The sequence below is a fragment of the Manduca sexta genome, chromosome 10 (assembly GCF_014839805.1).
Source record: "Manduca sexta isolate Smith_Timp_Sample1 chromosome 10, JHU_Msex_v1.0, whole genome shotgun sequence".
NCBI classification, from domain to species: Eukaryota; Metazoa; Arthropoda; class Insecta; order Lepidoptera; family Sphingidae; genus Manduca; species Manduca sexta.
The window spans coordinates 2,927,861-2,954,041 of record NC_051124.1 but is presented as its reverse complement, the minus strand read 5'-3'; the positions used below and the strand labels follow the sequence as shown (position 1 = coordinate 2,954,041).

Here is a 26,181-nt window from a genome sequence, read left to right as displayed (position 1 = left end):
TCTCCTATAAGCCCAAGTATACTTAACCTACCCGTACTTGGCCACCGTGGTAAGGCCTGAAACTCTTAATAGTAGAGGAGGCCCATGCCCAGCAGTGGGCAGTAAAAAATATATAGGGCTGATATTCTTATTTTATTAATACCAATCATTGTCCCGTAGCACCAATAGACCAAACAGGAGATTTTCCCACCCGCACCCCCACCACTATAACATCAGGCGAACGTCAAGCTCATCTCATCACTTAAACAATAAAAACAAACGAGAAAAAGGTATTTAGTATGCACGATCCAACCAAAAGCGTTACAATCTCCAAGGATTACTGGCTGTCTTTTAAGGAGACAGAAGGGACTGGCAGCGATAAGACTCCGCTCCGGGCACATTCTGACAAATATGTTTAAACATCTTGTGACGCCTAGTCACCAATCTTCTCCGAATATGGAATGAGGTAGAACATACACCATATTTTGTCATGAATGTGGAGTCACCTACATATTTTAGATAATAATGTAAGGGATATTAATAGAGTGTTGTCGACTGCGTCAGAGAATCTAGTTTTAGTAAAAAAATATCGTGAGAATATGAGGGGAAATGAGTAGGTATCGATCAGAGTAGACGCTTAGAGCGATATAAAGCCGTTTTCAATATAGATGCTAATCTTAGTGATGGATCCGATTCCGGAATGAGTCAATCAAAATAATTCGTTTGTAAGTATGTCAAAAATCTTTGTTCTGATTGGTCCATTTTGGAGATACTTCGAAAAAAACGATTGCGGTTGATTATTGAAAATGGCGGATATTCCTAACTCCTAACATACGATAAAACCTCTTAAGTATGAAGAGATCCCTAAAATATTTATACATTCTGTACAGTCTCGTATACTATGATTTATATGAACATTTGGGGCTTGTTCGATCAAATACAAAACATTCGGGTCATATCATTTCCGAACCCCGAATTTACATAAACATTCCCTGTTGATATTCTGTTATTGAATAAGGTTGACCTTGGATACGACCAGTAGCGGATTTGCAGTCCTAGCCGCTCTAGGCTCGAGGCCATGTGCCGCCCCTTTCTCAGCACCCTACATAGAGATTTAGGAAGATTACAATCATAAGATACGCGAGCCTTTAATACATTAAGATACTTTACATTTGAATTATTTCTTGTAATCATCAATGTTTTTTTTGGCCTGATTTGCCGCTCTTATCGTCTGGCCGCCCTAGGCCCGGGCCTACTGGGCCTTAGGGCAAATCCGCCACTAGATACGACTACATGTTGGACCCTTAAGGAGTTGCCATAATTCTTTACTTTTATTATTATAAGTCGTAGTTTAGACTTAGTAGAATTCAGTGTTAAACTAGATATCAAAGCGTCACTATATTAGTCTAGTCAATTGTACTTACTAGTCACTATGCTTATCCTGACAAAGTGATTTGTGATAAACGGATAGTTGAAGCAATAGAGGTCTGTTTATTTTTTTTATGGATATGGTAGTGTCCCTACTGCACCTGATGGTAAGTGGAGCAGGGCCCAAAAGAATGCCGACTGTTTTGTTTTATCATGCATTTCCAAGTTTAATTTATATAAAATCTTAGCAAATCATGAACATTCGTTCGTTAATATGTTGGACAAATTCTATTGAAATTACTATCTAGTATGATCGATGCTAACTGAATGTAGAATCTGTTGAAAGGAAGACATTCCATGTTCTAATAATATTATATTATATGATATATTCCATGCTAATTAAATTTGTAATCACACATTTATTCTTCATCCGCGTATACATTAGCATCGGCTTCCTTTTTTAATTGATGTAGAATTTAATTATCAGAAGAGCGACTTACAGATCGCTTCGATGCATATTAGTAGTATATTGTTATGTCGGGTATACATTAATTTGAGACTGACTGTACCATATTTCCAACAACGTATGTAACAAGGCATAACGATAACCAGACGGTTGATTTTTAAATAAACATTCATGTTTCGCGTTAATTACGTTCTTTATTAACAACTTTGTTTGTTAAACAAACGTTACGCGCCAGTAACTCATTTTTAATAATGTGTATGTTTCACACATTAGAAAAAATCATAATAAAAAAATCACAGACGAAAAAAGCAGTTTATTCACATTTTTATTTACAACACCATCGTGACAATGTTTACAAGTGTTATTATTAATAAAAGAACGATAGACATTAATAGTACACTACTAGTAATCATCATCAGTCGTGGATTTGTAAACCTATGGGCGGCAGATTTCAGAGGACGCTCACTCGATTTAATTAATCATTCGTTTATTTAACTTTAGTGCCTTCCTTAATACCAAATGGAAAATTATTAAGTATTTTAGAAACCTACATACATGGGGCGGCGGAAATAAATTGGCCTACACTCATAAAAATATAAATCCGGCAATGATCCTCATGCTAAGCACGGCCTGTATCATGAGTACTTTAAAACGATAACACATTATCCGAAACACAAATTCGTTGGATACCAACAAGGAAAAACCGTGGTATTTTGAAGAAACTTTTGAATATAATAAAAAAGGACTAGGACAGTGTTAACTATAAATTAACATAAATAATTATTGTTTTATTTTTTAGCTGGATGCCGGTCGCTTCCAATAGAATGATTTGGAATTCTTTGAGGGAGGCACATGTTTAGTATTAGACACCGTGTGGCTGATGATGTTTTGTGATTGTATGTGCGTATGTGTACCGCCTTTGTGGAGTAACATAGCGTACGCGGTACACCATCGCTTTGAAGTCCCGGGTCGGGCAAAGCGGTAATGGAATGAATGGCGTGAATTGTAATAGATGTTTCTGATCAGTTTCAGCCCGATGTGGCAATAGGCTCGCCCTTATCACATCGTGGGATGCAACGCACAGGCGAAAAATTGGTGCCCTGGTTACCTCTGCTACCAGAGCACCCACTATCTCTTCGGGGATAAAAGCGTGATGTGTGTTTGTTTTTGTACGCAAATGCACCTTTTTTAAACCAATTTTTAACGCTGGCGGATTGTTTAAACTTTAAACCAAGGCGTACAAGCTGTTTGCTATGTAAACATAATTCTCCATGAAGTATGTTCATGTCTGTCCATGAATCCCAAGTAACATACAAGTGCGTATAATAATCTTCATAAGAATGAAGTGTCAAATAAAGATAATATTATACGTAAGTGTCTTGTCCTTACCAGCAAGCAAGTGTTTGCATACTTCACTTATCAATAGATATTAAATATAATTACTTACATTCGAATTACGAATTTCATTAAAATAAACGCTAAATTATTTAACAATTAAATTATATTATAATTGAATTTAATTTGTATTGCACATTGAAATTAAACTCATTTTCGGGTTCTATCGCGGTTTTTAATATTTTATTTTTCTCCCGACGTTTCGAAGACTTTGCAGCCTTCATGGTCACGGGGGGGATTGTATTGCACAATCCAGGTTTCAAAACAACGAGGACGCGGGGACGTTTCCGTTAATTCTGCTTTGTCTTCAATGAAGCATTGACGTCAACCAGCGGCACGTGGAACATACTCTCGAAACTACATTTATCTAGGGCTAGCGTTACCAGTAACGAAGGATTCATATAACATAATTCCTGTCAGCTTCACTTTATATAGAATTTATTTACCATATTAGTACCTATACGTTGCGTCGCAGTGTCGCTAATTCCTCTCGGCTCCCCTTTCTGTGATTTTAATTATCATTAGAACGATTTGCAGAGCACGTTCATGGATATTAGTACTTATACGTTATGTTGTAGTATCGCCTTTTCCTACCGGCTTCCTTTTATGGAGAATTTATGTCATTTTAATTATCATTATAACGACTCGCAGACTATATTTATGCAGTACATATACGTTGTGTGAGATTCCACTTATATTTTAACTCTTTGCCACTGAGCGTCACCATTTATAAATGGGGGAATGCCATTCGAGATTGTCTAAATTAGTAACAGATACGTTTTCATTTTTACCTGCCTGTAGATAAGTGACTCATGATCATCATGATGAATAGTAATAAAGTGACCTCAAATGTGGGGTCAACAAAACCCTTCCCCAAGTATGTAATAGAAAGTATTTCACTCAAATTATGCGACCGGCTGTCTACTTCATATTAACCGTCTTTAAGGAATTCAGAATTATTTATTTCTAATTATGGTAAAGAAATAAAATATAAAACACAGTAGGTACCAATTGTAAATTCAATCCAAAGACTTAACGATACCTCTGAATAATTTATTTGTACCCTTTTAAATGGAATTTCGTGAATTATAACTTCGAAGTAAACACCAAACATGCATTAACCGACCGAGCATTTGTAATCGAACCCAAATACATCTTCATTTTCTTGGTCATGTTCACAATAACCATTAGGATTTCATTTTAAAACAAATGAAAGATATTTTTAATATAAACGAGATCTTCTGTGATAAATACTACATGAATAAGGCAGGATAATTCATTCAAAATCTTGAAACTTTTATATGATAAGCTAGCTTCTGCTTGTGGCTCCGCCCGCGTGGAAGTTATTCCACTAACTATTTTTCCAGCTTACTTAGCATTTTTAATTCGTCACTGACTCCAACGTTGGCAACCAATGTATACCAGTCATGTTGAATTATTTTTTGTTTTAGTGGTTTTTGAAAGCGGTATAATGTTTTGTTAAAAAGGTTTATTTAGTTTTTGTGTTAGTAAGCAATAGACTGTCGCGATGGTGCTGTGTTGAGCACGCGGTACGACCATCACACTGAGGTGTTACACCCCTACCTACCCCTAAAACGGGAAAAGCTGTGATGCTTTATATAAGTATGTATGTAAGAAGTAGACTCGACCAAACAGAACGCAAAAACACAACTAATGAGTTTCGGATGCATTTTGACTATCGCGCTGAAATGTTACACCTCAGCCTACCCCATCGGTGATAAAAGCAGCAGAAATTATATATCTTTGAAATTCGTCGTCGAAATTGCAATGCAATAAGGTATGAGTATAATTGCAGCAAAAGTTCATCACGATTTCGCTTTGAGAGTGTGAATAGCACATAAAATCTAAGTGGACTGGATCTCTGCCAAATCAGAGCTCTGCTTCAAGTACCGAGAGGGTGACCAGAGACCGCTAAGATACTTTCCTACAATCGTTAACGCTAATACAATTTAAATATAATTAATGTATATGACTTATCCTATTGATAATTCTATCGTTAGGTTGTGTCATTCCCATAACGTTAGAAGAACACAATAGGGCATCGACTGGATGCATAAAGCAGTAGACCGGCCAATGTGGAATATTTTGGGAGAGGCCTATGTCCAGCAGCAGACTACAACTGGCTGATGATGATGATGATGTTACATAACGTTAGCTTTAACAATGGTTTAAAGCCATCTTGGCTTCAGTCTTGTATCTTTTTAAGTTTAAGTCCCATTTGGGAATCAGCTTCTGAATAGTCACAATCTAGCTACATTGTAAATAGATCAATGAGGTGATTTACTAAAAAAAAGGTGACAACACTGAAAAAGTTCACAATCGATTCATTTTACTACAAAAACAATAAATGTTCTATAGACCAAAATATTGGATTAATCAAATCAGGCTTAGTGTGAACACATACTTAATGGATCGCGTATTAAAGCTACAGCAGTACGAGTAAATCATACTCTTACCTAACTTGTTACTTAATATTATAAATTCCAAAATTTGTGAAAATGTTTGAATGTTTGTTATAAGTAAACTCAGAAACTGATAAACGGATTTGAATGAATTTAACACACAGGTAGACTATGTTCTGGATAGACATATAGGCTACTTTTCTCCCGGTAATATGTTTGTTTCCGTGGTAAATAATGAAAGTTTTAAATTTAAGGTCAAGGAACCCTATTTCGTCTTCTGGGTATATCCGTCTTTTTGCAATTACAGGTGTTCTTATCGAAGGACAGCTTTGATAGTCATAAAGATAAAAGAGCATCCTTTTCAATTCAAACAAAATTACCTAGGTGGCATAAGACGTCATAGGTAAGGTGAAACCGGGGTTTGAAGTACAGTTGCTGTTTAAAAGAGAAATATGAATGACTTGTAATGCTGGTGTATCGTAGAAAGGTATAAAATTATGCACCATACAGTGTCAGAAGACTTTAATTTATAAACTTTAATGTCCGTTTGACCGTTTCTTGGTGTTACTTTGCAAGGAAACGGTGCAAATAGTCAATCAAGCCCTTGGAATTCACGAGTGCCTATTTGCCATCCAAAAGTATCATCTATTTTGGATGGGGTTAGATAAGCAAGTGACGATCTTAATAGTTTATAAATTATCTATTGCAAAATATTACCATTTTAGGAAACCTAGGTAAGCCATTTAAAAACAAAGTAATGAAAATAAATCCACATTTCCCCGCACAAAATCACATGAAAAATGAGGATCGAGTAACACCACGGTATAATTTATCACACACATCAACTTGACATAGTGGCGCATAGTTTGTGCCTCTGTCCTAGAATTATTCCACATTTTCATCCAACCTTGTTTCGCTTCAGGAAATTCAGTTATAAAGTATTATTAAACTTTAATATACAATACTAAAAACGGGTCACTTTATTTGTGTCATTATAGCATCAAAAAGTAATTTGTAAGCGTGTTGGAAAATTATATAAATTCCCCCCCGTGACCATGAAGGCTGCAAAGTCTTCGAAACGTCGGGAGAAAATAATAATATAAAGGCCGCGAATAAATCCGTTAAATACTTTTATTTTCAAATTATATAAACATCAAAAATAAATAAACATTTGAATTGCAGAAAGAAATAAACTTAAAATTGACGTGGTCTCTTAGCACTAAATAACATTATCTATACACTGCCAAAAAGTTTTCAGGTTGCAAACGCAATTTAGTGTGAAACTTAATAACGCATACATGATAATTAACCTTAACAAATTATATTTTGTTTTTATACTTAAGCATCAAAAATTTTGAAGCTAAGCAAACATTAAAATAACCACGAACGACTAAAGTATGATTATTGCAAAATCATATTTAATATTTTTGTCGTATTACTATTCAAAGGCGCCTCTCACAAGACTTCCATTGTCAGAAAAGAACGAACTACCAGTAACACTCCCCGCATTATCACTCGCTACGAATATAACAAGATCAGCAATTTCCTCGGAATTCCCAATTCTCTTAAGCGGCATTATAGTCTTCAATTTTTCCCATACATCATCTGAGTAAGCATTAAGTGTTCCCATATTTTCGACAAAATCAGTTTTTACAGGACCAGGATTGACGGTATTAACTCGGACTCCTTTAGGGGCTAGTTCCAAAGCAATACACCTTGAAAAGTGGTCCAAAGCTGCTTTCGACGTACAATAGGCATAATCACCTTTTGATAATACGCAAGTAGCAGCAATACTGGAAACGTTAATAATGTTGCCTTTAGTTTCAATAAGATACGGCACCGTGAGGTGTGTGATGTAGACAGCTGCTCGTAGATTCACAGACATGATTCGATCGAAGACGGTCATAGTATCGTTTGCCATGATACTCGAATTTCCACCAATACCGGCATTGTTGACGAGGACGTTAATTTTTCCAAAATGTGCAATCGTGTCTCTTACTGCTCTGTTAGCATCGACCTCCTTAGCAACGTCTGCTATTATAACAAGAGGTTTGCTGCCGCTGCGTTCGCACTCTTCACTCACGTTTTTCAGTTTAGTCTCATTTCTTCCAACTATTGCAACTTTGGTACCATGAGCTGCAAATTTTATGGCAATAGCAGCCCCAATGCCAGAACTGCCGCCGGTCACTAGAATAACTTTGTCGTTACAACTCATTGTGCACGAGTAGAAATTACGTACAAACTAAATCTAAACTCTTCTTTTATATCAACGACTTTGTTATTATCTAATCTGTATAATCTATATGATTTACCAAATGATTTTAAGTAAACAATAACCGTAATAATATTATAAATCGTCTGCAACAGAATTTCAGTGTAAATGTTTGGATCTGTATCATAACAAGAATCTTATAAGCCGCTGCATGTGTTTGATTTAAATTAACCACTAAAATAGACCAAATCAATAATTATACAATAGGATATGATAGACCTTTTGTAGAAATGACAATTTTATTTATACATTTAACATCACTGCATGCGTAAATCTTAAAAAATGTGTCATTTATAATATATCTTCATGAGTAGGCTAAAAACACATGCAATACTATACTAACTTTTGATGGCGGCTGCACTCATGTGAAAGTGTTTTTCAAAAATAAAGTTCCACTACGCTTTACGCAAGATGAAAATTAATTTCAATCAAACCCATCCAGCGACTTATAAAGTTCTACTTATGATACACATAACAAACAAACACACAACAAACTTCTGTTGCAGACGACGATTTATAATATTACTAGCGTTTGCTCGCGACTTCGCCCGAGTTAAGGAGTTTTCCGGGATAACTTTAATTTCGACTTACTTGATTATGTCGTTATATTATGACCAAATTACTCAAAATCATTATAAATTGTAGCCTATGTGTTATTCTGATGTATGACCAGTATCACTGTAAAGTTTCATCCAAATACTTTCAGTAGTTTTTCGTTAGAGGATCAAACATACATTCATACGTCCCCACAAACTTTGGCATTTATATTATTAGGATTGCGGTTATCATTTACTTTAAATAATTTCATAAATCATATATCTAAATAGATCATACAGATTAGATGATAACAAAATCATTGATATAAAATGTTGTAATTATGTCAACAATGTTTTTATGTACTATGATTTTGTCTATGTTTCTATCTATACTGTATCCTGTTCATGATATTTCATTTGAAATAAAACAATTAAGTTCGTTCGTTGTCACTAAACATGTATAATTTATCATAAAGAAGTGTTTCGATTTTCTACGAAATTTCCACTTGTACACAATGAGTTGTAACGATAAAGATATTTTATTGAGCGGCGGCAGTTCTAGCATGGGGCTGCTATTGCCATAAAATTTGCAAGTCATGGTGCTAAAGTTACAATAGTTGGAAGAAATGAGACTAAACTGAAAAACGTGAGTGAAGAGTGCGAACGCAGCGGCAGCAGACCTCTTGTTATAATAGCAAACGTTGCTAAGGAGGTTGATGCTAACAGAGCAGTAAGTGACACTATTGGACATTTTGAGCTTCTACTGCCATAAAATATGCAGCTCATGGTGTCAAAGCTGCAATAATCGAAAGAAATGAGACCAAACTGAAAAACGTTGTGACAGCAAACCTCTAATAGCTGATATCTAAGGACAACGATGCTGACAAAGCAGTAAGTGATACTATCAAGAGATCACCTCTGCAATGTATTTTAGTTATAGCAAAGGTTTCCAAACTCTTTCTTTCTCATAGAACCCTTTTAAAATTTTGCTGGTTCCGGAGGACTTCTTTTTTTTACTGTATGGGTGATAAAATGTAAAAATACTTTAACAAGCCAGTTTTAGATTACTTTATATTACTTAGCAGTTAAGCTCGTAAAATGATATGTTTTAAGATTTTATGGAAGGTTAAGTTCAGAAATTGATGTCTGCATGATGTCCTACTTATATGATAAATGTGAAAGTTTGTGAGGATGGATGTCTGGATGTATGTATGTTTATTTCTATTTTACGAAAAAACTACTGAACGGATTTGCATGAAACTTTAGAGTAATATTGTTTATATATCAGAATAACACATAGGCTACAATTTATAATAATTTTGTGTAACTTGGTCATAATATAACGATACATATCAAGTAAGACGGAAAAATTTTGCTACCTTGGCGTGCACTACCTAAACCTTTGGAGTTAGACAAAGATGATGTTCCGTAGGATTGTTTGTCTTATATTATAGTTCTAAATAAAAGTCTGCGACAGCGTATATTTATCTTTTATGCGGAAGTCGCTATGACCAAAATAATGACCTATAATTAAATCGGATCCTCTTTTTACAACACACATTTTAGAATATTTATTAAAGTCTTATCAACATAAATACATTCTCGCTTTAAGTATTTAATGTAGTGCTAGAAAGCTGATTGCAAAAAGCGTTACAAATACCCTCACAAAAATATTTTATGCTAACAGTAGATAAACTTTGTCTTTTACACTAAGTTATTTGGCTGAATAGTTTAAAAGTTATCACGATATTATTGACTTGAATGGACCGCCATAAAGATTAGCAAGTTATTTTATTTATACAATGTTACGCCTCCTACAATCCAATCCCACCGCAGCTTACTACCAAATATTTATGCATTGTTTACTTAAGAAAAACCATTTACCAGTATAAAAAAAAGATTTTCTTCAGCTTGCTAAAATTATTAATACAATCCCTAACAGTAATTAGTATGATATATGGAATAAATTATTAAAACAACTACTACTTAACATTAATATAATTCACATTTAATTAACATGAAATTACATTTTCGTAAAAACAATTAATTATTAAAATAATAATGCCGCCCAGATCTATTATACGCGGGTAACTATTCCAACGAGCCTCTCAAAAGAGTTCCATTATCAGAAATAAACGAACCGCCAGTAATGCCCCTAGCTTTATCACTTGCTAAAAACATCACAAGGTCAGCAATTTCTTCAGGTTCCCCAATTCTTTTAAGCGGCATAATATTTTTATATTTCTCCCATACATCACCTAAGAAGGCTTCAGGTGTTCCCGTATTTTCGATAATATCAGTTTTCACAGGTCCTGGATTAACAGTATTGACACGAACCCCTTGGGGAGCTAGTTCCAAAGCAATACACCTTGAAAAGTGGTCCAAAGCTGCTTTCGACGTACAATAGGCATAATGACCTTTAGATAATGCGCATGTGGAAGCAATACTGGAAACGTTAATAATGTTGCCTTTAGTTTCTATAAGATACGGCACCGTGAGGTGTGTGATGAAGACAGCTGCTCGTAGATTCACAGACATGATTCGATCAAACAAGACCATCGTATCGTTTGTCACAATACTAGAATATCCAGTAATGCCGGCATTGTTGACGAGGACGTCGATTTTTCCGAAATGTGTGATAGTGGCACTTATTGCTTTGTCAGCATCGCCGTCCCTCGCAACGTCTGCTATTATAATAAGTGGTTTGCTGCCACTGCGTTCGCATTCTACACTCACGTTTTTCAGTTTGGTCTCATTTCTTCCGACTATTGCTACTTTGGCACCATGGGCTGCAAATTTGACGGCAATAGCTGCCCCAATGCCAGAACTACCGCCGGTCACAAAAATAACTTTGTCGTTAAAATTCATTGCGTACGAGTAGAGACTTCGAACTTGGCCTGACAAAGCGTAAACACTTGTTTTATATCCAAGACTTTGAGACTTGAATATATCTAATCTGTATAATATTGACACTTGAAGTCGTCTCATAATAACAAATCTTTGTAAATAGGTAAATAATAAACCTAGTAATATTGCATTTGTGAACATTTTGGATGTCCGTTTGTGTGGTCACTGCCGTGCACGTTTATTATAGATATTAAAACTAATAATAATACTCAAATTGACTATTATAGTAAAACCAAGACTTTAATTTCAAGTTCTATCTACTTATTTACCTTTCACCCAGAACTGAACTGGAAGTTTCTCGTGTAGACCTGTTTTAATCGGGTTGAGCAAATACCTCTGCATCCGTCGCGTTATTTCAATATCCGACCGAAAACGAGATAGAATTTGCATCGTGTAAAAACGCCCGTGAATTATTCATCAAAATTAAAATATTTTTATTTAAATTTAATATTAATCCAATTTGCACGTCGCAAGCACTCAGAGCTACTCAATTTGGTAGGTTGGTTGGTACACAAAATGGTCTTTAATCAAACAATGAGTTCACGTGAGGACAGACTAATAATTAAATGATATTGGTAGTTCTCACACTACAATTGACTTAATAAGAATCTTACCAGTGTCCATTCTTCGATGGTCTTAATACCTACGAACCAACACACTATAAATCCAATAAAAGAATTACATTAGACTTTGAATTTGAATTAGGTACATTTTACACAATGCTAAGAAAAAATGTCTTTATAATTATGTATATTAATAATATTTCAGCAGTTTTCTGCTTTCCTGTTTATTTTACAGCAAAATTGTAAGAACTAGTAAATCAGTCCTAAAAGTCTCCCAAAAACGAAAAAATGTTGATTGTTCGTAACAAGTTGCAATCCAGCGCGCTCGGGCCTCTGCATGGCTTGCATACACAATCACTGTTATACTAGAAACACGAATGCATTGTTAACTAGTCTTTCATAAAAAAGAAACTTCGATGATCCTTGACTTTTTTTACCACGAATACCAATTTATACCTTAAAGGTTTTGCTATAGTTTTGCTAAACTCAGACCTCACTCCGTGAGGCCGAAGTTGGACCTAATGCCATGAGTACAATAACGTACTGAAATGTGTTATTTTGAATAAATTAATCACTCAATTTATGTCTCTGAAAGTCGAACCCGGGCTAATGTACATCAACAAAGCCATTAGTTTCGATACAACTGATGTCGAAAATATTTGCCATATTTGTTCCTCGCCACCGTAACTAGATACAGGGTAATCCATTATCGGTACATTGAGTGACATTAATATCGACATGACAAGTTATTTATTCGGGTAATTAAATATACGTACTATTGTTACTTATATGTATAGGGGAGAAGGAGGCAGTTTAGGACAGACACAAGTTGTAACAACGGATATAAAAAAGAAAACATAATACATATTATACTGTTTTCCTTAACGCAATAAAATTCCTTTAGCCTTCTTCGTTTTTGCATGTCGCACCCTTAGAACTAATGTGACCCAATTCAAAATTTATATATTTTCTTGTTGAAAAGACGACCTTACAAAGCATGCTCTGTAACCCTATGACAAGAAAAAGACATTATAGAATAGATAGATATACAGAGATTCTCCCTTCCTACGACCGCCCAGTGCTCGGCCTTCTATATTGTTTTCAATTTGTTTTTTACACCTTTCCCGCAAATCATATTTTTTTTTAGGCCTTAGTTCTTAAGCAGCGAATTTTATAAGGTTATCAAAACGTTTAAAGCTGAAAAAAGAAACTTTTTTTATAAAGTGTCCGTTGCTCCTACCTTGCCCTTTCTAACTGGATTTCTGTCCACTTTTTAATTTCAAAGAATTGTAGGGTCTAACGTTCTCTAGAACATCGAGGTTTTACCCTGGGGTCTAATTTATAAAGAAGACCGACATAATTTTTGAAGTCATTAAGTTCTGCATTTAAATATTTTGAAAATTACGTACAGTCCAGCAAGGAAATGGAAATTAATGCAAAAACGTTTTAAGCCTAACAGGATGATGACAATAACTTGGAAAAATGACTACACATTAATCTATACTATTATATAAAGCTGAAGAGTTTGTTTGTTTGTTTGTTTGTTTGTTTGTTTGTTTGTTTGTTTGTTTGTTTGAACGCGCTAATCTCAGGAACTACCGGTCCAAACTGAAAAATTCTTTTTGCGTTGGATAGCCCTTTGTTCGTGGAGTGCTATAGGCTATATATCATCACGCTATACCCAATAGGAGCGGGGCAGTAATGGCTAATCTCAGGAACTACCGGTCCAAACTGAAAAATTCTTTTTGCGTTGGATAGCCCTTTGTTCGTGGAGAGCTATAGGCTATATATCATCACGCTATATTCAATAGGAGCGGAGCAGTAATAGCTAATCTATACTATTATATAAAGCTGAAGAGTTTGTTTGTTTGTTTGTTTGTTTGAACGCGCTAATCTCAGGAACTACCGGTCCAAACTGAAAAATTCTTTTTGCGTTGGATAGCCCTTTGTTCGTGGAGTGCTATAGGCTATATATCATCACGCTATACCCAATAGGAGCGGGGCAGTAATGGCTAATCTCAGGAACTACCGGTCCAAACTGAAAAATTCTTTTTGCGTTGGATAGCCCTTTGTTCGTGGAGTGCTATAGGCTATATATCATCACGCTATACCCAATAGGAGCGGGGCAGTAATGGCTAATCTCAGGAACTACCAGTCCAAACTGAAAAATTCTTTTTGCGTTGGATAGCCCTTTATTCGTGGAGTGCTATAGGCTATATATCATCACGCTATACCCAATAGGAGCGGGGCAGTAATGGCTAATCTCAGGAACTACCGGTCCAAACTAAAAAAATCTTTTTGCGTTGGATAGCTCTTTGTTCGTGGAGAGCTATAGGCTATATATCATCACGCTATATTCAATAGGAGCGGAGCAGTAATGGCTAATCTCAGGAACTACCGGTTTGAACTGAAAAAATCTTTTTGTGTTGGATAGCCCTTTGTTCCTGGAGTGCTATAGGCATATCATCATGCTATAACCAATAGGGAGCGGAGCAGTAATGAAACATGTTGCAAAAACGGGGCAAATTATGAGTTTTGAGAGCTTCCGTTGCCTGCGCTGCGTAAACGGTTAAAGTTATGCAACAATGATGTATGACGGGATTGTTTCACTTAAAAAGTTCTAAATAATATAACAAAGTCCCCGCTGCATCTGTCTGCCTTAACGTGTTAAACTCAAAAACTACCTAACGTATTAAGATGAAATTTGGTATGGAGACAGTTTGAGACCCTGGGAAGAACATAGGCTCCCGGGAAACTACTATTTTTATAACGGAAAACTTTAGCCTGAAAAACTTTATAACGCGGGCGGAGCCGCGAGCAAAAGCTAGTTATATAATAAATGTAACTCCAATACGCTTTAAAACTTTGTTGCTTCTTTGTAAAGTTTTCTGTTAAACTGTGAACAGTGTTGTTGGTTACATGTTTATTAATGCAGTACATGTGTAATTTTACCCTTTACTTATTTAATGTGTAACTGTTTTCTGTTCCTTTTGAATAAAATAAAATAAAATAAAAATAAAACAAATAATAACTACATTCAAGTTCGATTTATCTACAAAAAATAATAAAAACCTCGTTTAAAAAATTCAACCTGTATAATTGACATAGCAGACAAGACCCAGTCTATTAATCCGCTGCAAAACTAAAATCTGTGGTCTATGGACAAATCCGGCTTACTGTTTATAATCCGTTTTGGTTATTTCATGTTAAAAGAAGAGGTTTTGTACAGATTGGTTTTACTTTAAAATTCCCGCCAAAAATATTTTCTAGTGGCTATTTAATATCCGTCCGGATAGCAACTACCGTCAAAAGTTTAAAACACACTATTGAGGCCCACGTAAATATCGCGTGTCATGATCAGCCTATGTATATCAGATTCCAACAGGCCGGCATAATTGTATAGACTGTCAATGGGTAATCATCTCTCGTCAGTCGACATTCTACTGGACCCCACTCTACTTACCATCAACTGCAGAGAGGTTATTATTCCGCACTCGTTTAAAAAAAATATGACAGGTACGGAACAACAAACTTACCAATATTGAATTAATAATTTATCATTATAACCTTACTAGCGCAACAGATAGGAGAGCCATGAGTGTCTGAGTTTGATTGTGAAACGATTGTGAAGTGATTGTGATAAAAAATAATAATTGTAGTGAAAGGACCGATTTAAATTGGCAAACTCGTAAAATAAGTGTTTTTAACACCTATTAGTCTGCATTAATATCAGCCGTGACCCCATACAATAGTCATGTTTACCTACTTTTAAACATACTAGGTTTTGCCCGCGGCTTTACACGCGTGTAAAGCCTTTTCTGCTACAAAGATCCCTAAACTAAAGATTCCACTTCACCTGTATTACGCCAAGAAGATCTTATTAAAAACCTGAAAAAAACCCTTGAGTACAAATTACTAAGATAAAAATGAGCCTATGTCTTAATACACGACATGTTCTATCCGATTGTCAAAATTCATCCATTGCCGTTGAGCTGTTTGTGTGTTTAGCTCTAACAAACATTTTCATAAATTTTCGTATTTATAGTACTTATTAAGAGAATTATTAAATAAATAAATGAAAAATTGACAATATTTTGTGATAAATTAAGTATTATGTAACGACATAATTTGCTGGCATTACCTTTTAAGCCGAAACGAAGCAAAGGTAGACGATGTTATCATCCTATGTATGTATACATCCAATTTATTTTCAACAATGACGTCTCCTAGAGGTCGTTTTAACAAAGAAGATGCCTAAAAATATGACTTTATTGGAAAATTTCATCGCCTTAACCTCTGTTACACCTGTACACTATATGTACGTATATATCATTTTGTTTTCCGCAGATATTGTCTAACATTTGCAAAGATTAAATATAAGTTTTGTCTAATGCCTGGCGTAATATAGGTTAGGTTAGAATTATTAGAAAAAAAAACCTTTATTTGTCATGGCTTCAAACGACATACTAATACTCCTAATAACTGTTTAATAAAAAAAAAAGAGATTAAAGAGTTTGCACGCCGCGTCGTCGCTGTGACATGTTGGATGACCCACTCAGCAAAAATTGTTAAGCTATAGCGCAAACCACAGCTCAACGCTGAATTTATTATATTACACTACAATAGTCATAAATCTCCTTTTACTATAAGATGGAAAAACATTTAGCCTGAATAAGGCATCACTCTTCCCAAACCCATGTCTTTCCTTTAGGCGGTACGTCCATTAGGCGCAATTTAAGTCACTTCACAAGAATTCTCAACCAACAATTACACACTAAAGATTGCCAGACATCGTCCGACGAGCAGAAGGGTTAAATGAATGTAGGCTACATATTCGCAATTTATAATTTTGCAGGCAAAACACAAAGGACTTGTAGACAACAGACAACTGAAGTAGTTATGACAACCGCCCCGAAAACCTTACATAACACAATAGTCCGACAGATATTACGTTTTACTCAAGACTAATTTAGTTCTAAAACAGATGGTGCTTTAGTTTTGGCGCTGAATTCATCAGACGGTGAAATAAAAGGATTAGCAAAATATATTATATTTTGAAATATTACTCTAATTAGCCGGATTGCTAAGATATGGTGCTAACTGAACCACGATGAAATTCAGAACCTTGATTATTTTAGATCTTATTTTACTCATCTTAGGGACTGTATTTCATTACTTTTCTTGGTGCCTCGGTGCGGTGCGACCTGATATAGTTATTAGGAACACAACAATTCTGACTCAATGTTGATTGGTCTAAGAAGTAGTTCCAATATACTACACTATACACTAAAGAGAACATTGTTGTATTTTGCATGTAATTAATTAATACATCTATTTTATGTAGCACGGTTTTATTTTATATTTTTATTGACAGACGTCTAAGAAAATATATAAAAGTTACCATAGAGTTCTAAGGCATAAAGTTCTAATGCTATATATAACACTCTCCCACACTTTAAATGAAAACAAATACATAAAAGAAACATCTTCTAACTAATTAATAAAATTAACAAATTATTTAACTCTCTCCTGCCTTTTAAAAAAAAAAAAACCAAAAACTTGAAATAAATAAACAACTGCGAACAAATAATATCAACAATAAATAGTAAAGATAATTTTAAAGCTTTTACAGTAGGAGAGAAAGTAATGGTAAAAGATTTTAGGAAAAATAAAAAGAATTGGTCGTTAGGTAAAATTTGTGAGATTTTAGTACCAGGTGTAACTTACATAGTAGAAGTGGATGGGTTGCAATGGAAACGACATGCCAACCAACTTCTTAAATGTGGTCAAGATTTAGAATAAGACTACCTATTGATTTATTATATAATGTTTTAGTTTTTCACATATATTTTCATATGTTTCATTTACTGGTGATGTCGGCGTGCACAACGTTATTAACAAATCATACACTTTCGTGCTTAATTTTGTGATAAGTAATGGCACTCTTTTTTCTTTCGTTATGTCGTTTAATAGAAGGAAACATTCAAATTGTTGTTGATATGCATTCCAATTTTCACCAGTAAATATCTCTAAACTTGTGATAGAATTCATGTTTATACTCGGTGAACAGCTTTCTGAATAAATTTTGTCAATATATTCACGTAAGTATTTTCTAATGTCTTGTATGGAATGCTTGTCGGAAAATAAAGTTTTCTTTGTTAAATGGTTAGCAATTATTATAAGTTCTTCTTTAGTTTTCTCTTGTATCCATGATTTTTTTCCTTTTTTAATTAAATCGTAAATACAATCCATTCATGTAATGGCGCATGGATCACTATAGTAATGGCGACTATTTTTATTTTGCACTTTTTTATATTATTATTATAATAATAACTCACTTTATTCTTTCTTTTTTTGCGGTTCGTTTCGCCCTCGTCGCCAAATGTTGTATTTTGCATGTAATTAATTAATACATCTATTTTATGTAGCACGGTTTTATTTTATATTTTTATTGACAGACGTCTAAGAAAATATATAAAAGTTACCATAGAGTTCTAAGGCATAAAGTTCTAATGCTATATATAACAAACATAATATCTAAATTTGATTTAAAGACAATCAAAGATTGTAATAGGATCGTATATCTGTCGTAGGACTGATGGCCGCTGGAGCAGACGAGTCCCAGAATGGAGACCGCGTCTCGGTAAGCGCAGTGTAGGACGACCTCCGACCCGCCGGTCCGACGATATTCGTAGGATCGCCGGTGGACGCTGGATGAAGAGAGCGGAGGACCGAGCAACGTGGCGCGCTTTAGGGGAGGCCTATGTTCAGCAGTGGACAGCTGTAGGCTGATGACGATGATGAATAGAATCGTACCTTCAAAGACACATCCAGCCTTACATATAATAAAATGAAGTCCTTACCGCATTTGTGTCTCTCTGCCTGAATACAAAAACTACTGAACCTATTTTGCTATGCTTTTCAACAATGGACAATATGATTCAAGTGGAAGGTTTATCTATGTGTAGAAATTATTAATGTTGAACACCTAATAACCGTAATGATTTTTATGTTTACATGGTTTTTAGGTGTTAAAATAAAACTATTTTACGGGTTTTATCGCGGTTTTTTATGTTATAATTTTCTCCCGACGTCTCGAAGTCGTTCTAGCCTTCGTGGTTACGAAGCGGACTATCTAGTCATCCGAAAAGTCAAAGTTACAATATCTAACTACATTTTACAGACTAATAATTAATACATCGGTTTTTCAATGTTTGTAAGCGCACTTCTCCAAAATTACCAAACGAGTTTTTATATAGTTCTCACAGGTGGACAGTTAGGAGCAGAACACATATAAGCTTTGTTTCATTAAAATCAAGTATAAACAAAAGTTCGAATTCCGTATAAATATTTTAAAGTTAACATCTCAACTGTGTCAAGAATAAAAAAAACTGAAATATTGTTTTATAAATAATAACTTTCTACAGTGTAGTTACCCCGCCATGCTTTACCAACTTCTTGCAATTTCGTAAAAAAATACACGAAACAATATAAAAATGTTTTTATTACACCGTAGATGAAGATAAGAAGTTGTATAATTGAATAAAATTACCCACAACTGAAACAAGTTTAGTGCTGTGGGTCACGGAGTGCTGTAACTTTATAGCCTTTACCCTAAATATAATTTGGACGCCCAAATTACCGTCTGGGACGTATATAAAGCTAATTTAAGCTAAACATGCATAATATTAATAACTTAAAAATAAAAGAGAATATTAGTATTGTTAACCTTACTTCGTCATAATTTAAAAAACACACGAAAGTCAAATTGGGCCGTGTGGTGCAGAAAAGTCTACCCACAAACCAGATAAAGAAACTTATTGATTCAAAACTATCAAATTTCTATTCGAACTTACGTAAGTTCTATTCAAGTAAGAACACAGAGCATTTCCGATATTTTGAAATCGTTAAATATTTTGTGGGTTTAAACATTCCTGATTTCAATCGGCAGCCGACCAGCTCATGTCTCATATTTAAAACAGAAGTTGCACTTGAACCAGTAAAGACTGGTAAGAACCGGTAAAGGACAAAGATCCTTTATTCTTCTTACCTCTTCAGAGATAATGGCATCGATTAGTTATGTTTTATGCGGGCACGACAAAGTGACCCCACTGTAGGTACCTGCTGGTAAATGGAGTGGGATCCAATAGAATGTCGACTGACGAGAGATGATTACCCCTAGACGATCGACATAATTATGCCGTCCTGTTGGAAACAGATATACACAGGCTGATCCCGGAATGTGACTTACTTACATGGGCTACTGTGGTGCATTTTAACACCTTTTGTACGGTGGTGGCTATCCGGGCGGCTATAAAATATAGGTATCCAGGTATAAATATAGCTAGGTATGTAGTGCGTTAGCGCGAGGAAAGGGGCGCGTAGCACAATTTAACTTCAACGTGGTATACCGTGAGGTTAAATCCACTTCGCCGAGACATGTAGTGTGTGTTTCTTCTGCATTAACATAGGCTTAAACCCATACTTTTTATCACGTAATTTTCTACTATGGGAAATAATGGACGTTTCGTCGGATTTTTGGAATAGATGGCACGGGCGTTTTAATGACGGGAACGGTTTTTCACACGGACGAAGCTGGGATCTAGTACTAGTATATTACTTGTCTACTAGTATATTAGACTGAAGTTAACTCTCATAATAATACGCGGACAATGGTGTGGGTTATATGTTTATATATTTGTTTAGTCTAAGATTAGTTTATATTATAGTTTTTAGCACGTAACCATTTGTTGTCCCTAAAATAAAATAAAATAATAATAAATCCAATAATGACGCTGACTATATCATCCATCCAAACATTGTACGGGGTACAAAAAGAAGATATTACTTACATGAAAAAATATTATTTTCACATGTTACAAGTGTTGTTACCGATTAAAAACACAACATAATATTACTGTTGGTTTATTTTGTATATCATTATATAGTTGGTTATTATAAATTATTATATTACTATCTCAAATATCTTTCTTCTTTTTTATCCACAAAGTAGGCACATCATTAAAATGTCAGTTTAAGTTTCGTGCTAAAAGACATGTACCAATGGCTACGAATAAATAATTAAAAAAAAAACTTTTGACAGCTGTCAGTTACGACAGACACAGTTGACAGTTGTTGACAGGGGACAGAGCATACAGCACACTACTTCACGGGCTCGACTCAAGCTTCATTTAAAAACATTAGCTTGCTGGAGTATAAAATAGCAAATACTTACAAGCAAAAATTCTTTGTAACAATCTCCATCTCAAAATACGGATTGCACATTGAAGGAAATACTTATAAAATGAAACATGGTGAATGTTATGAAAGGCGTTCTTGTCGAATGGTAGGTAAATACTTCCATTCCGTTTAGCCCTATGTGTAAGCTCAACGAATCAAAACGATACGGCCAATTACAAGAAGCCCAAGAATATTTCAGGATTTCCTTTGTATTACTTTTATTAATGTTTATTATATCAATTCGTAATAACAAAAACAAAATTCTAGAAATACAAACATCGCAAAGTAAGTATACACAGCATGTACATGTTAGAACCCAACTAAGATACAAGTCGGGTTCTATAGATGTAGCAACTATGAGAGACTTAATCTTATTCCTTTGACTGTCCAGTACTATTACCTAGTCTTGTGGGAAGATTCGACTTAGTACTGTAAAAATAGAAACACTGCTAGTACTGCAGTTTAGTAATAAAGACTACAACCTTTATGGACCTCATGTTTAAGTAATCCTGCAAAGACTTATCCAGTATATTAAACAATAAAATTTACAATACAACAAAATGATAATGTGTCAATGCTTTTGGAAACAGATGTATATAAAAGGGTGATATCCCCAAATTTGACTTTAGGACATAAGCAATAACAGGAAACAAAATATACTCAGATTCCATTAACTTTATTGCATCCATTACAACTGTCGATCTGAACAGTCTTCTTGTAAAAAGCGCTTCTATTATTTATTCTTTCAGAATATACTATAATAATGTTATGTTAATTGAAAAGGTATTTCAATTTATTTAATGTTCTAATAAACCAAGTTTTAGCTTAATGTTATTTGAAGGAAACTATGCGTCAATAAAATCAAAATCTTGTGGAATGTTAAAGCTCTGATCGATAACATTGCTCTCCATTTGAAATGTATTTTTAATGTAAGACTTAAGGATATAAATGTTTTCTGTCCATCTATTAATAGCAGATTTGAGATCCTGTAAAAGAAAAGTATAGAACAATATTTAAAATTACAGTCATTACAAGCCTGTAATTCTATATCACGCAATAAAAATATTTTTTTTAATGTTTATAGCATTTTGTAATTCTGGTATACTTACTCAAGTCGGAATAAATACTATTTAATAGGCTTATTACAAAAATCCCATTTTGGTCAGTAACTACCTATTTTAATAAACGAAATTTCCTTACACCTATTTCAGTCTTCAATTGAGCAATGTACTCGGGATCAGAATCCCTGTACTTTTGAAGTTCCCTCTTAAGATTATCTTCTTGTTTTTGAACCATTTCCAAAAGTGACAATATTTCAGTTCTTTCATCTCCGACCTCCCGCCCTTTCTGTTAATATTATTTAAAATTATTATAAACATGAATAATAATAGGGTGCAGTATTAAATAAAAAATAGCTTACAGATTCCACAGAAATAGCTTCCTCTGTTGTTTTAATTTTCTTTGAACAATCATCTATTTCATTTTGTAAGTCGTGCACTTTTCGTTTTTTAGCATTATTAGCTTTGCTACAATGGAAAAGATATTTCATGTTATATAGATATTTCATATTATAAAGATATTCAATATTTTTCTTGTCTCTAATTATATTTAAACAACCTAAATATTATATATCAATATACAAAAAAATATTTACCTAGGAAATGACCAAAAATATATGGAAGTCCCAATTTTTTCTGAATCAATCAGATGATCATCTAACAAGCTCTGAATAACTTCCTTTACGGACTGCATAGTAATTCCTTTCTCTTTTGGTGCTATTTTTTCTAGCTCCTGTTAACATTATTGTGTATTTAATAGTAATGGATTATATTTTTATCTATAATATTCAGCGAGCATTAATTTAAGTATACACCAACCTTCAACTGATAAAAATCTTTACTATGATGAAAGATTTCGAGCATTCTGACTCTCTTTTCTTCTGCACTTAAGCCTCGTTTCTTTGACATTGTTTTAACCTGTTCCAGTGATCCGGCAATGAAACAGTTCCTTCTTCACTTAGATGAGACGTTAGCTCTTGGAAGGAAGTTTATACTGCAAGATCTTGACGAGACACACCTGTTCATATCAGCAGATATTGTAGACACATTGCAAGCACGTGTCGACGATTTGATGGATCAGCTTAGCATACCAGTGCACGACAAAGGATTGTAAAGGTGAAGATAGAATTTTATTAATGCTAGTTACTCTTTTAACTCATTTCTATCACCAAGCAGCAGTGTGTAATCATTGTTGTGTTCCAGTTTAAAGAACATTGTAGCTAATGTAATTACTGGACATAATATGACTTAACATTCTATGTCTCAAGATGTTTTATGGTAGTTCTAATGTTTATGGGCGGTCATATCGCTGACCATCAGGCGAACGGCAAGCTTGTTTCCTCATTCAAAACAAAAAGAAAGAAATTATAAATTTCAATTTTTTAGGAACATTGTAACCGCATTCAATAATCAAAATGACGTCAAGAGAATCAGGAAGAGTTAAAGACGCGGACAGGCGGAAAGTCCTAGATGATGCGGCGAGAAAACGTCGCGCTAGGAAAGCGGTGGAAGCTTTAGAACAAGACAATTTCCATGAGGACCCGCACGCCGACCTAGTTATGTCGAAGAAGGTGAGAATGCTTATTTATTCTAATTATAATTAGTACTTATACAGTATTGTAATGATCACTGCAGGTTTTGTTGAAATTGTACCCCAGCATTGCCAAATTACATCAATATGATCTATATTAGTATTTTTTTTTAGGTGCCGAAATTCGCTGATTCTAATGAGAAACCAACAAGGAAAAAGAAATCAAAAAGTGCAGAATACTACAAATTGCGATTTCGGAAGACGTTTGCGCAGTTGGTAGAGGAAGATGTTAACTTCAGACCAGATCCACCAAACTACCTCTCGGCTCAAGCGCCACCTTCTAAGTAATTTCTTCCTATAATAAACTAAGAACCGCAGGCAATATGAAGTAATATAGAAATTATAGCATAGATATTCACATAAAATTCTCCACAATCTCATTATTTGTATGGGTTGTAATTCCCTTACTATATGGCATATTTCCAAATTAAAACTGCTATAAAATAAAGCAACGTTATTCATCATATAAAAAATTCAAATAATAATATTTAGCTAACTTCCTAGTATTCTGTAGTCATTATCTTTGTTTATAAAATGAGAATAATAATATATAATTTAATAAATTATGTATATAAATGCGCAAAAAAGTTATCATAAATTTTGTTAGCCTAATAATACGTAGAGTTATTAATTAAAAAAAATTACAATTTAACTGATATAGATTTTTACAAACAATTACACCTGCCATTAATCAAATACTTAGGAAAATATTACATCTAAATGCTAATATGTTAATTTCGTTTTCTATTGACAATAATTAGTACTTTATTTTACATTTACTCAGGTTTCCCGATCGACATTTTTGCGCTGTGTGCGGATTCCCATCGAATTACACTTGCATACCTTGTGGAGCCCGATACTGCTGCGTCAGATGCCTTGGTACACACTTAGATACGCGATGTCTCAAATGGACAGCTTAATTAAATAGTTTAAGCCTTATATCTGTAATTACGAATAAAGGAATATTTTTTTAACCCGCATACATCTTATTTATTTAATAAGTACATACCTATCATCCGTTTCACTGAGTATTTCCCGCCAAGAGTTCTACTTTTTTAATATTAGAAAGACTGGGCAAAGGTAGCTATATTACATTATGAACAACAATATTTGTATATTTGTTATGTTTTCCTAAATCTAGGAGCATAAACAAAAATCTCTGATAAATACTATGCAGAAATAATATTTTTAATACAAATGATTAATGAAATGAATTACTGAAACTAAAGTTCATTGTTCAAAAGTCGGACATTAGATGGCGTTATACGCAAACATTTTTAAATGCCATCTAGCGCCACATACTAGAAACTTTGCAAGAAATAAACCAAATGCAATGTAGCTAGTCTTTATTTAGGGCACAAGATATCACTGCTAAAAAGCAGTTTATTTTAAAAAATATAACTATGCCCGCACTGCGTGGATTTATGATAATGATCACTCAATTTTGTTATGCAAATGATAGGTCCGCAGTCTATTAACTATTGAAGGTAATTCGCATTCCCATTGTACAATATTACCTATTTCGATTCCTAATTCTTGGGCTATTCCTTTCGGATAACATTCTCGATAAAAAATAATTTAAAAATGTGTTTTTATCGTAAGTTACAAGAACTATACAAAATAGTCATGGGTATAAGTTCTAAGCTGAATAATCTCTTATCAATAAAGACGAAAATTACAAACAAGAACCTAAACACATACGTATATTGTATCATATTTACTATTTTGTACTGAAAACATCTTAAACTTGGCTAAAAGTATTATTGTAATGTTTTTTAAATTTATGAAGGTAAGAAAATTATATGTTTTTTTAAGCAACAAACTAAAATAAATTTAATGAGTTAATTCAATAAATTATGATGTTTTTTTTCATATAATTTTCCTTTGGTATTCTTGTTAGCCATGCCACTACCACAATGCCGTCTTGGTCTAGCAGCGTAAATGATCAATGTAGTGAGAGGATTCGATCTCCGGTAGAGCAACAGTTTAGAGCCTCTTAAAGCACATGAAGACAAATAGGACGCTGGTAGTAAAAATTAAGCAGTCTTTTTGCAACTTGCTTGCGTTTTACGCCGACCACACATTGTAATGGGACATTAACAATCGAAAGAAAACAGTTTAGTAATAAGCTGGGCTACTTAAACACATAAAAAGTCTATCAACGTCAATGCCCTCAACTAAATTATTCCAATACATGTATAAACAGTTATATCAAAATCTAGGTACTCTAACATAAACCCTGCCAATAGCCTATATCTTCAAGGATGTATAACTTAAGTAAATAGGAAGAGAATCGTGCTAAACATCTGCCGTCCAGCATGATATTAAGGCGGTATCAATCCAGCTGCTCCGGTGTGAGATAACACGCGGCACGCGCACATTC

At 34.2% G+C, this 26,181-nt stretch overlaps 5 protein-coding genes across 6 annotated transcripts; 2 read left to right on the top strand and 3 right to left on the bottom strand.

Annotated features, from left to right (window-relative positions):
• Positions 1-6,744: 6,744 nt before the first annotated feature.
• On the bottom strand, positions 6,745-9,685 carry LOC115443864 (uncharacterized oxidoreductase TM_0325). 2 transcript variants are annotated; one of them, XM_030169447.2, is made up of 2 exons: positions 8,804-9,685; positions 6,745-7,818 (listed from the first exon to the last, which is right to left on the bottom strand). In XM_030169447.2, coding segments are annotated over exons 1-2 (750 nt in total). In that variant the 5' UTR covers positions 8,805-9,685; the 3' UTR covers positions 6,745-7,069. The 2 variants fall into 2 exon arrangements, with proteins under 2 accessions (XP_030025307.2, XP_030025306.2); XM_030169446.2 differs by lacking the exon at positions 8,804-9,685 and having other exon boundaries at positions 6,745-8,490.
• A 228-nt stretch (positions 9,686-9,913) lies between these two features.
• LOC115443865 (2-(R)-hydroxypropyl-CoM dehydrogenase-like) lies at positions 9,914-11,363 on the bottom strand. The gene has a single exon (XM_030169448.2). It carries the CDS (start codon positions 11,305-11,307, stop codon positions 10,531-10,533), a length of 777 nt encoding a protein of 258 aa, XP_030025308.2. The 5' UTR covers positions 11,308-11,363; the 3' UTR covers positions 9,914-10,530.
• A 9,667-nt stretch (positions 11,364-21,030) lies between these two features.
• Positions 21,031-23,961, top strand: LOC115443868 (general transcription factor IIH subunit 5). The gene is made up of 4 exons (XM_030169451.2): positions 21,031-21,255; positions 23,135-23,323; positions 23,594-23,778; positions 23,913-23,961. The coding sequence occupies exons 1-2, from the start codon at positions 21,221-21,223 to the stop codon at positions 23,319-23,321; spliced, it is 222 nt and encodes a 73-aa protein (XP_030025311.1). The 5' UTR covers positions 21,031-21,220; the 3' UTR covers positions 23,322-23,323; positions 23,594-23,778; positions 23,913-23,961.
• On the bottom strand, positions 21,820-23,138 carry LOC115443866 (meiotic nuclear division protein 1 homolog). The gene is made up of 5 exons (XM_030169449.2): positions 23,027-23,138; positions 22,804-22,940; positions 22,570-22,675; positions 22,350-22,496; positions 21,820-22,135 (listed from the first exon to the last, which is right to left on the bottom strand). The coding sequence occupies exons 1-5, from the start codon at positions 23,114-23,116 to the stop codon at positions 21,995-21,997; spliced, it is 621 nt and encodes a 206-aa protein (XP_030025309.2). The 5' UTR covers positions 23,117-23,138; the 3' UTR covers positions 21,820-21,994.
• Positions 23,135-24,778, top strand: LOC115443867 (zinc finger HIT domain-containing protein 1). The gene is made up of 4 exons (XM_030169450.2): positions 23,135-23,323; positions 23,594-23,778; positions 23,913-24,082; positions 24,583-24,778. Exons 2-4 carry the CDS (start codon positions 23,623-23,625, stop codon positions 24,716-24,718), a joined length of 462 nt encoding a protein of 153 aa, XP_030025310.1. The 5' UTR covers positions 23,135-23,323; positions 23,594-23,622; the 3' UTR covers positions 24,719-24,778.
• Positions 24,779-26,181: the final 1,403 nt, after the last annotated feature.